Below are 12,311 nucleotides of genomic sequence, written 5' to 3' on the forward strand. Positions count from 1 at the left end.
GTATTGTTTAGTTTCCTTGATTTTGTGTATGATCTATAGCCTTTCTTGCTATTATTTGTAGTTTGATTCCATTGTGCTCAGATAGAATGCAAGGAATTATTTCAATTTTCCTGTATTTGTTAAGATTTGCTTTGTGTCCTAATATATGGTCTATTTTAGAGAATGTTCCATGTGCTGCTGAAAAGAATGTATATTCTGCAGCATTTGTATAAAATGTCCTGCTGATATCTGTTAGGTCCATTACATCTATGACCTCATTTAGTCCAGATGTCTCTCTCTTTATTTTTTCCCAGGATGATCTGTCTATTGATGAGAGTGGGGTGTTGAAGTCACTCACTACCACTGTGTTTGGTGTTATCTGTGACCTTAATTCTAATAGCATTTGTTTGATGAATTTGGGGGCCCCATGTTAGGTGCATATATGTTTAGGACTGTAATGTCCTCCTGTTGGAGTGTGCCCTTAATCAATATAAAGTGACCTTCCTTATCTTTCATAACCACTGTTGGACTGAAGTCTACCTTGTCAGATATTAGGATAGCAATCCCTAATTGTTTTCTAGGTCCATTTGCTTGACACACTGTTTTCCAACCTTTCACCTGCAGATACTGTACATCCTTTGTAGAAAGGTGGGTTTCTTGGAGGCAACAAATTGAAGGATCCTGCTTTTTAACCCAGTCTGTAAACCTATGCCTTTTGGTTGGGGCATTGAGGCCATTGATATTAAGAGATAATATTGCAAGGTGTGTATTCATTTTTGCCATTTTTTTGTAGTTCTTTCAGTTTTAGCTTTACTCTCTTGTCTTAACAAGTATTTGAGTATTGTTTGCTTTTTCCAGTCTCCTTATATGTGTGCTTTTCCTTCTCTTCAGCATGGGGGATTCTTTCAAGTATTTTCTGTGGAGCTGGTTTTGTCTTCAAATACTCCTTTAGCCTACTTTTGTCATGGAATGTTCTTATATCTTATATCTTATATCTCTGTCTATTTCAATTTTTGCAGGATAAAATAACCTTGGTTGATAGTTGTTATCTTTCAGGACTTGGACTTGGACAACATCACTAAATGCCCTTCTGGCTTTTAAAGTTTGTGGTGAGTGATCTGCTATAATCCTGCTAGGCTTGCCTTTGTAGGTTACTTGATTTTTCTCTCTGACTGCTTTCAATATTTTTCTTTGGTTTATGTGCTTGGTAGTTTGATTATAATATGGCGAGGAGAGGTTCTTTCCAGGTTTTGTCTGGCTGGTGTTCTAAAGGATTCCTCTATGTGCATTGGCACCTCTTTCACAATTTTGGGGACATTTCCTTCTATGATTTTGCTGAAGATGACTACTATGCCTTTGGAGTGAAATTATTCTCCTTCTACTATGCCCTCAATTCTTATGTTTGATCTTTTCATAGTGTCCCGAATATCTTGAAATTCCCACTCATACTTTTATATAAGTTTGTCTTTCTCTTTGTTGGACTATATTAGATCTGCCACCTGGTCTTCTAGCTGAGATATTCTGTCATGTCCTTCATCCATTCTACTTGTGAGATTTTCTATAGAATGTTTTATTTCATAAACTTTGTTCTTTATTGCTAGTGATTCTAACTGGTTTTTCTTCATTATTTCTATTTCCTTATTTATGTCTAGTACTGACCTCTTTCTTTCATTAAATTTGTGTTCTGTGTCTTCCTTCCTTCCTTTGATTTCTTCATTGAGTTCTTTGAACATATTTATAATCATTCTTTTGAAATTTTTCTCAGGCATTTCCTCTAACTTGTTCTCATTGGAGGTCATTTCTGATGCATTAATGCTTTTTGGTGGATTTATATTGTTTTGATTTTGGGGGTTTCTTGTGTTATAATGCATATATTTTGCATCCTGGATTATTTAATGATTTGATTTTTTAGTTAGCTGAGTATTATTAGACATATCAATCAATCTGATGTTATATATCTTCAGGGTAGGAGCTTAAGGTACTAGGTGTGGTTCCCAAGACTCTCAGAGTATCCACAAGAGTGACTCTAGGTGTTGGGTTTGCCTATTATGCGAGTATTCAAGTAGGTTGAGTGGAACCAAATACAGATCTTTTCCAAAATTTAACTAAACAATATACACTTTCAATGAATAAAAGCACAGGTATTTATCCAAGAGTAAGTATTATGACAACCAGATCGTCTGTCTGTCTTTTAGGCCATGTGGTGCCTCACCCACTCCCTTAATCCTGACAACAAGGCAGTTAAGATTCTGGTCTATAGAGGGTTGCAAGTTACCTTGTGACCAGGTGAGACCCTTCCCTAATGTATAGTAGAAGAGGAAACAAAGCTACTATAAATCAAGAAGCAACAAATAACAAGCCCAAAATACAGCTTATTTACTAATGGCAAATCTGACCATCCATCAGATTTAACATATATTTTATCCTGATATGGAAGGTTCAATTAGCACTTTTGGTTCAGGCCTATATACCAGGTTATTAGGTGGGTAATAACCTGGTGTAATCCCAGTTACCTTTTTGGATGATTTTGGTCTCAGTTACGCTTGGATCCTGCTGTTGGTTCAAGTAAGCATGCCCGTGTCCCTGGACAGGCTGCTCTGTTCGCTGGAGCCGTGCACTTGCAGCGGGGCAGGGTCACTGCTGATGCTGCTCTCGTTCTTTCGCTGTTCCACATTTCTTCTACCTTGTGATCTGCTCCTCCGTTGTTCACTTCCCTTCTCCCTTCACATTTCTTGAGTGAGTGGAGAACTCTGGTGTGAGTGGAAAATCCCCTCACCTGGTTTTTCCTGCAGCTCATGCTGAGCCTGGTGGCTGGCTACCGCACCACTACCGCAGTCCACATGCCGGAGGTGCTTCTGCCAGCCTGTGCGGGCTCTGGATGCTCTGGGTTTCTCCTACTTCTTCACTGCCGTTTCAATTTCCTATACACCTCACTTTTTAGTAAAAGTGTGTATTTTGCTTTTTTTTTTTTTTTTTTTTTGGCTTTTTTCCCCCAGGCTGCTTTGGTGTGGTACCTATACTACCATCTTAACCAGAAGTCCTTACTTTCTTAATAATTTTCTTTCTTGGGTTTTTTTTTTTCCCCAAGGTTAGATCTCACTGTAGGCCAGGCTGACCTAGAATTCACTATGTCATCTCAGGGTGGCCTTGAACTCTTGGTGATCTTCCTACATCTGCCTCCCGAGTGCTGGGATTAAAGGTGTGCACCACCATGCCCAGTTAAATAATTTGCTTTTGTATTGCTGTGATAAAATACCTGAGAAGGACAGCTCAAGGACATAAGGGTTTATTTTCACTTGCAGTTCCAGGGGATTCATCCCATGTTGGTACCAGAGGCAAACCTATAGGAGGAATGGACCAGATGGTCACATTATATTCAGTGAGGAAGTAGAGATGAATAGGAATTGAGACTAGGCTATGAAACATCAAAGACCACACCCAGTGACTGACTTCCTCCAGCAAGACTCCACCTTCTAAATGTTCCAAAACCTTCCAAAATAACTCCACCTGCTAGGGAAAATATATTCAAAGAAAATATATTTAAAGAAGTTGGATGGCCACATTTGAGTTCACTAAAGAGGAGATCCATAGTACAGAGGGACACCTGATTTTGGCACTGAAATTACATCAAACAGTGAGAGACCTCCTCACTAATACCAGTTCTTCCTGTAAAGTGGGTTGCTGTGTGACCTTGGGAGGATACCTGATCTTTCTCTGTGTCCTCTTCATCATCTGCAGATATTACACAGCCTTCATGCAAGGGCTGAGTATTAAATAGAAAAGTGTGATGTAAACCTTCCAGCAGAGTCTTCCAGAAGAGTCTTGGACTTTTTAGTGAGAGTTATAATTTAAGTATTCCACATGTAGCTGTTTTCAGTTAAAAAGAAGCTACCATCATCACCACTACCACCATCACCATCCTCTTCCTTATAATCTTCATCATTACTATCATCATGATCCTATCATCAGCATCATCATTAGCACCAGCAGCAGCTCCATAATCACCATCACAAATGTCATCATAGGCACCATTATTACCATCACCATTAATTCTTATCATAGTCACCATCTCCTTCACTCTCACATCACTATACTCTTTACCACCATATTCTAGATCATCAATACCACCAGCAGCATTCCCACAGCATCCTTTTATTACCACCACCCCAGAAACACCTCGATCATCATCAAATCCTTTCTTTTTCATTGTAGAGAATCTTCATTTCCTTGGTTATGCTTATTCCAAGGTAATTTATTTTATTTAAGTATTTATTTATTTTTGTGCATCTGGCTTTACTGGGTACTGGAGAATCAAACCCAGGCTGTCAGTCTTTGTAAGGAAGCACCTTTAGCCACTGAGCAATCTCTCCAGCATGCCCCACCCCTGTTATATTTTTATTATTTTTTTATTAACAACTTCCATGATTGTAAACAACATCCCATGGTAATACCTGCCATCCCCCAATTTCCCCTTTGAAACTCCATTCTCCATCATATCCCCACCCCTTCTCCATCAGTCTCTTTTATTTTGATATCATGATCTTTCCTTCTATTATAATGGTCTTGTGTAGGTAGTGTGAGGTACTGTGAGGTCATGGATATCCAGGCCATTTTGTGTCTAAGGGAGCATGTTGTACAGAGTTCTACCCTTCCTTTGGCTCTTACATTCTTTCTTCCACTTCTTCTGTAATGGACCTTGAGCCTTCAAGGTGTGATAGAGATATAGCAGTGCTGAGTACTCCTGTCACTTCTTTCCAGCACTATGATGCCTTCTGAGTCATCCCCAGGTCACTGCTATCTGAATAGAGAAGGTTCTCTACCAAAAGTGAGAGTAGCATTAATACATAGGTATGAACATTAAGAGAAGTGCTTACTGGGCAGTTTGATGAGCATAGCATATATATTTAGCCAGACAGCAGCAGACATTACACCCCTAGGGTTCATGACTTACCCCTGTCTTAGGTTCATCATTAAATCCTTTTGATGTTCAATATATGCACCTTCTTATGATGGGAAAAATTGAAATAAGCACAATTACCTTGAGATGCACTAACTAGGCTCAGAAATGAATGAGAGTGGAACAGAGAAGAACTTTGCATGTGTATCTTTAGCCTCTGTGATAATTTGTTTTCTTTTGAACAAAGTTCTTGTTGTAACCCACACTTTGCTATTCCTCAATCTGCCAGGTCCGAATGGAATATAAGAAGTGGTTTAAAGGGAAGCAGAAAGGGGTTGAAACAGAAAGTGCTGAGATGTCTCGGTCTACTACACATACCAAAATGGTAAGAACTGTGCCCAAGGAAGGCTATACCTGAACTTGTACAACCACGAGCATCCTGGTTCCATCGTGCAAGAAGAGTGCTAAGGCTCCTACACAGCGTAGCTGATACTTCTGGATGTGACATCTCAAATAGAGGACCTCTTAGTTATTGCTCCCTCCCACATGTCCTCCCTTCATTCTCTCCTCTCCTTCCTCTCCTCTCTGTTCCCTTTCTTTTATTTGTTTCAGTTCTTTCATTTCTTTCATTATTTCCTTCTCCTCTTCTCTCCCTCCCCTTCCTTCTTTCCTTCCTTCCTTTCTTCTTCCCTTCCTTCCTGCTTTCCTTACTTTTCTCCCACTCCATTCCTCCCTTCTTCATCCCCTTTGCTGTGCTTGTTTCTCTCTTTTTCCGTTGCATCCAAAAGCATTGAAAGAAGTCCTCTCTTTCCTTAAGCTATTGTTCTAGTTGTAGGAGGTGATGATATTAACCACAGTAACTGAATTATATGATGCTAGAAACTGATAAATGCTTCAGCATAACAGATAAAAGAAGAGAAGTTAGGAGTGCATGGTATAGGAGCTTTACTTTTATTAAATTTTAATTATTCTTAACTTATTAGTTGGTTAATTGTATCAATGAGTTTCACTATGACTTCCTCTTAAATGCATATGCCATGCTCTCCTTGTCTCCACCCTCCCTACTGTCATGTCTTGCCAACGTCACTCTGCCCCCACCCCCATTACCTTATTTTACCCCTTGGTGTTCCTGTTTGACTCTCAGCACATCTTTTCTTCTTCTTTTTTATTTTAGTTTCCTGGTATACATCTTACTTGTCTAAATTTGTCCTTTATCTCACTGCTGGGACAAAAGTCAGTTAAGAATGAATGGCTTATTTTCACTTAGTTTGAGTCTATCATGATGGGGGAAGTATGATGGAAGGAGCTTGAGGTGGCTGGTCACAGTGCACCCATAGTCTCCTGACAGACAGAGGTGATGCCAGTGCTCAGCTCACTCTCTCCTGTCTACACAGTCTGGACCTTGGCCCAAGGGACAGTGCTGCCCACAGTCACTGTATGGGTGTTCTCTTCAATTAACCCAGTCTAGACAATCTCTCACAGACAAATCCAGAAGCTTGTCTCCAACATAGATCATGTCAGCTAAGAATCAAAACCATTACATCACCTTTCTGTGTCCATATCATAGGCATATGGTTCTCCAGTTCATGTTACTGCAAGTAGAATAATATCATGCTTCTCTGGGTCTGAATGGTACTCCACTGTGTATATGCATCATATATTCTTCTTTTATTTATTTTATTTATGTGCTCTCTCTCTCTCTCTCTCTCTCTCTCTCTCTGTGTGTGTGTGTGTGTGTGTGTGTGTGTGTGTGTGTGTGTGTGTGTGTTTATATACCAGAGCATCTTGCTGCTGCAAACGTATTCCAGACACTTGTGCTACATTTTACACCCAGCTCACATGAGTGGCTTGAGAACTGAATTCAGGCTAGCAGGCTTTACAAGCAAGTGTCTTTGACCACTGAACCAGCTCTCCAGCCCCATAACATGCATTTTTTATCTACTCATATACTAATGGGCACTAAAGCTGGTTTTATAACTTGATTCCTGAATAGAATACTACAATAAATGTATGTGAAGGTGTATGTTTTTTGAGTAGGCTTAATTTTTTAGGTATGGTAAAGCTGTAGAATATTTTCATTCCAATTTTTTTAATGAAACTTCTATACTGAGTTACACGAAGGATTCACAGGTTTGCAGTCCAAGCAGGAGTGGTTAAGGTTCCCTTTCCTCAGTACCTTCACTGGAACATGTTACTTGTTTGTTTTCTGATGATGAGAGATGGACCTCCATGAGGACCCAAGTTCAGAAACCCAGCACCCATATAAAAGCCAGGCACGGTAACATGCACTTGCCATGCAGCACTGGACAGGCAGAGACATAAGGATTACCAGGGCTTGCTGGACAGCTAGTTGAGCCAAATTTAAGAACTCCAGGTTTGGAAAGAGATGCTATTTCCAAAAATAATAAAATATGGAAAGCAACTATAAGACACTGGATATCAATGTCTGGCCTATAAACACATATGGGCCCACACGTCCACACTTGAACATACACCACATGCATTGGTATGCACATAAAGACAAAGCAAAATAGAGGAAGATAATTAAGAGAGAAAACACCATGATAGAACAAAAATAAAGTGATGGCATATGTGTGGTGTTGTGTGTCTGTAATGCCAGCCCTTTGGAGTCAGAATTAGGAGGACTTATGGGGTTGAAGTCATTCTCTGCTGTGTGGTTAGGACCTGTTTCAAAAACATTAAAGTAAGAGAATAGCAAGAAATGAAAACTTAAGTCAAACATCTGGGTGTGGTGGTGCACACTTGTAATACAAGCACTTAGGAGGCAGAGGTAGGAGGAATGCTGTAAGTTTGAGGTCAGCCTTGGACTATAGATTGATTTCTGAATAGCCTGAGTAGAGTGAGACCCATGAAAAAATGAGAAAAATCCCTTACATAATAACATACTGAATGCACAGAAGAAAAGTCGAAAATCCCTTCTGGCTGAGGAACTTGGATTATAGACAGTTCTTTATAGTTTTTCCAGTGTTGGAATCTGCCAAGTACTGGGGTGGTTTTTCCCTAGCTATAACCTAAGTAGTTGGGCTACTTTGGATTCTCTCTGCCAGCTAATTTCCCTGCAGCCCTCCAGAGGCTCAATGTGTGGAGACCTCAGAGCCTCTGTGCAAGCTTGCTCCCCAGCTGAGCTTCAGAGATCTCTGCCCATGCTGCGTGGGTAGATGCAGCTCAGCAGATCATACTGTAAGCCGTGAGGTACAGCCAGTGCGCAAGCTGTAGACCAGCCTCAGGATGGCGTGGACTGTGGCAGGACCGGTGAAATCACTGGACTGTACCATGAGATTAGGGGCAATGAGAAACTTTTTTTCCTCTGTCTTGTCACTATGGGAAGCCAGCCATGCCTACCTGGTTCCTCACCACAGAGGCTGGGACCACCCCATGATGGAACTCTACTCCCTGTCAGAGCGTGCATCCAGACTGGACTGCTCACGCCTCTCCTGGCTGGTGTCAGATAACACCCCACATCCTCTTAGCTCTCTCACCTGGTCACTGCCTTGGTCTTGCCACTGCATCCTTGAATCGTGATTGCTCTTAGTGTTGTGATTATCAGAGCAGCTTAACCTCCAATGATAGGACTGTTCTCACGAAAGCTCTGTATTTAGCTTTAGGGGGTGCTACTGAGCCATCAATGGAGTTCTATTCTAATGCTAGCTTTCTGTGCAGGAGGAGTCACTCTCAGGTCACATTCTTGTATTATATTTAAAGCCACAAAGAGCTATGAAATTCGGTCTGGGAGACAACTCATTTGATTAAGCATGCCTTGCAAGCATAAGGAACTTGAGCTTAATTCCCAAAACACACACTTAAAATACATGTGAGTGGGGTGGAGTATACCTGTGATCCCAATGCTGGGACACAGGGAGACAAGAGTATCCCTGAGTCTCACAGGCCAGCCAATCTGGCCTAACTGGTGAATTCCAGGCCAGTGGGAAGGTCTGTCTCAAAAGCAAGGTGGATTTCACCAGAACATCCAAAGTAGATGTCAGGCCTCCACACATATGTGCATCCACGTGCACATGCACTGACATGCACATTGCACCTGAGCATGCACACACAAATACATGTATGTATATACATGCATATGCCCGTGCACACAAAAGCACTGTGTAGTTACTGAGGTTAGGAATATTGGCCAACAATTACCTATCAGATTTGTGTCCTGTGGTTATTGAATTAACATGTCTGAACTTGGGTTCAGTCACTATGAAAATATATTATTGAATAGGGATTAAGATAATGTCCCTGAGAACATTTTGCTCTCTTATTAATCATTGTCCACATTAATTTTAATAAAAAATTATCAAGCACTAACTATGTAGAAATCTCAATAATAATGACGATTGTTTATGTTTTCTAAAATGTTTTGGTCTAAATTACATACTCAGTCTTATAATCCCAGTGGATTCACTGTGTCATTTAGGTGACCTATTATTGTCATGTTTAAGTGGAACCAAATATCTAAGTTCAAATCCCAACTTCAGGAACGTGTGGCCATTGACAAATGACTTAATATCTCTGTAATACTTTGTTTATCTATAAAATAAAAAAATAGGATTAATCTCATAACGAAGATAAACTATTGAAAATTATGATAAATTCTTGGGCAGATCTCTGCTACCTCAGTGAGCTTACTACAGATTTGAAAAGATCTAATAAATATATTATTTTTTGGGGGGTGTAGGGGTAGGTAAACTGTAGAGTTAGATACTATGTTGTGTTTCCTAACTTTTGGACCTCATAGAAAATCTTCACTGGTGAATCTCCAGGCAAGCTAGAATTTTCCTTTATTTTTGAAGCATTAATTTCTCTTTTTCTTCTTATATCCCACGCAGTAGGAAGAACCAGAGAAGCCTTCAGAATTCTTACACTGAAAAGGTGCCACGTCAGACCAATGACAACCTGTCATGCATCTACTCTTTGCCTAGCCAAGAACCAATAAATAACTTGTACTTCCATGGTGCCCACATGGGGTCATCTGTAGACTGGATATTATCAGTTCTCTTTCTTGTGAAGCATCCTGATTATCCTATTTTTTATTTTTAAAATTATTTGGTAACAATTATTAATCCTTGTTAACTGTAAAAATGAATTATCTGTAAAATGTATGCATGTAGTATGAGTTAATCATATTCTCTCTACCATCACCTGACCCATTTCCCAATCACCTTCTCATCCCTAATAGTTCCTGTTCCTGCATTCTGGACATTTTAAGATTCACTTTTCTCATATAAGATAAAATTTCAAGAGTTGTCTTAATACACCTAATTTATTTACCTTACCTGATATCTTTCAGTTGCACCTATTTTCCTGCACGACTCTTTCATTTTTGTTTATAGCAGAAAAAATATTCCATTGTACATATACACCATATTTTGTTTATCCTTTGATGAACACTTAAGTTGATTCTATAATTAAGCTATGTGACTGGGGCTGTAACAAATACTATGCATGACACTTAGGTTCCTTTGGAAATACACTGACAAGTTGTATGGTATAGCTGGGTCATTTGTTAAATATATTTACTGGAGACTCTTATTATATTTTTTTCTGATGTAAGTTCTCACTCTAGCTCAGACTGACCTGAAATTCACTATGTAGTCTCAGGGTGGTCTTCAAACTCATGGCGATCCTCCTATCTCTGCCTCCCAAGTGCTGGGATTAAAGAAGTGCACCACCACACCCAGCTTTACTAGAGACTCTTGCCACTACCTTCAAACTCCAGACAGATGTGCCATTTTGTCTGGTTTTGTGAGAGTACTCCTTAGTACTCTCAAAGTACCAAACCCAGGCTCTCACATTTTGTAAGCAATTATCTTCAACCACTGAGACATTTCTCCAGATCTGACATGCATTTTAACAGTGGCTGTATAAACTTACATTCCCACCAACATCTTTGCCAGCACTTTTTACAATAGCAGTTCTGACTATGTGAGGTACCTTTGATTTGCATTTTCAGAAAGCTTTATATATTAAGCACTTATATATCATTATAACAGTTATATTTAGTAACTTAAGAAGTGTCTGTCCAGATCATTTGCCTTTTTCGATAAGATTACTTATTCTTTTATCATTGCTTCATGAATTTCTTGCATACTTTGATATTAATGCCCTGCCAGATGAGCAGAGTGCAAACATTTTCTCATATCATGTCATCTGTCATTTCTCTCACTATGTCCTTTGGTGATCTGGAGTTTCCTAATTTAATTAATGTGTTCACAATATTTATATTTATTCACTGGCATTGGACTTGCATTTAAGATACAGTTCCTGTGCCAAAATCTTGAAGTGCTTCCCTGTGTTTTTTCCTAGTAATTTCAAAGTTTGAGGTCTGACATTAATGCCTTTGTGCTATTTTTAGTTAATTTTTAGAGGGCAAGACAAGAGTGTCAAGTTCCAGGCATCTTCATATGAATATCCTGTTTCATCACACCATTAGTAGAAGAGGCTGCCTTTTCTTCATGGTTTTTGAGTGCAGCTGTCAAGAATCAGCTGGCTGTAGCTATATGAATATTTTTCTAGTTTATTTATATATTCTTTTGCTATTGAGTTGATCATTGTGTCTGTGTATGCCATTAATGTGCTAATTTTATTACTATGGTTCTATCTTGAGGGTCTACTGAGTATACCTTCCCTCACACAGGTGCCTGGTACACTGTCAGAGTAAAAAGACAGCCATATTGGCTATTTCACGTATGCTTTTATAACGAGACGTCCAGAAGGTATCCTCATTAAAGTTAATATCTGATTCTCCCCACAAACAAAAGATTATAAAGGCCTGATGGCCTGACACTAAGTTCAAGTTAGATGATCATAAAACAAGCATTCTAAAAAGAAAAACAAATGGGCAAATGAGACAATCCATAAGGTACACATAGCTATCAGTCAAGGAAGAAAAGATGTATGTGAGCTAGTTCACAGATATGATTCACTATGATGAAGAGTCCTTGGTTGGCTTTCTTGCATGTCTCCATCCTCTGTGACCTTGCCTGAGCTGGGACATGTTCTTCTCCTGGCTGCCTCATGTTGTCGCTTCTTAATCTTTTCTGTACATGTTAGGACTGCAATTCCCAATGCCAAAGAACTAATAAGACTAAAGTTACACCCCAGTATCCAAGAACTGACCACCAATCTGGAATGTTCCACCACAGGCTCTAGGTAGATGGCTATATTTTTTATCTGAAGTGACCTAAGATAGTGACCAGAGATGAGAGAGGGTAGACCACCTCCCTGAGAATAAAGTATGGGCAAGGTTCCTGTTGGTGGACTCATTTTGGGGGAAGCTTGCCTGGACATGTCTGGACATAGCAAGTGCTAGATGTTTTGTGGAACAATTAAGTGCTTTTATCAAATTGTAGACTCTGGGTAGGAATGTTCCCCTCACTCAATATGGTGCTTTGAATGTAAATGTCCCCACAGC

General features: G+C 39.6%; 1 protein-coding gene across 1 annotated transcript in view; it reads left to right on the plus strand.

The window, feature by feature from the left end:
* The window catches only part of LOC101610170 (putative adhesion G protein-coupled receptor E4P), a 55,969-nt gene extending 46,145 nt beyond the window's left edge, over nucleotides 1-9,824 (plus strand). The window contains exons 14-15 of the mRNA XM_045134747.1: nucleotides 5,166-5,261; nucleotides 9,727-9,824. Of these exons, the coding sequence (XP_044990682.1) occupies nucleotides 5,166-5,261; nucleotides 9,727-9,729 (99 nt within the window). The 3' untranslated portion in view covers nucleotides 9,730-9,824. The remainder of the gene's footprint in view (nucleotides 1-5,165; nucleotides 5,262-9,726) is intronic.
* The last annotated feature ends 2,487 nt before the right edge of the window (nucleotides 9,825-12,311 follow it).

This window comes from Jaculus jaculus, chromosome 15, assembly GCF_020740685.1.
Source record: "Jaculus jaculus isolate mJacJac1 chromosome 15, mJacJac1.mat.Y.cur, whole genome shotgun sequence".
Classification (NCBI taxonomy): domain Eukaryota; kingdom Metazoa; phylum Chordata; class Mammalia; order Rodentia; family Dipodidae; genus Jaculus; species Jaculus jaculus.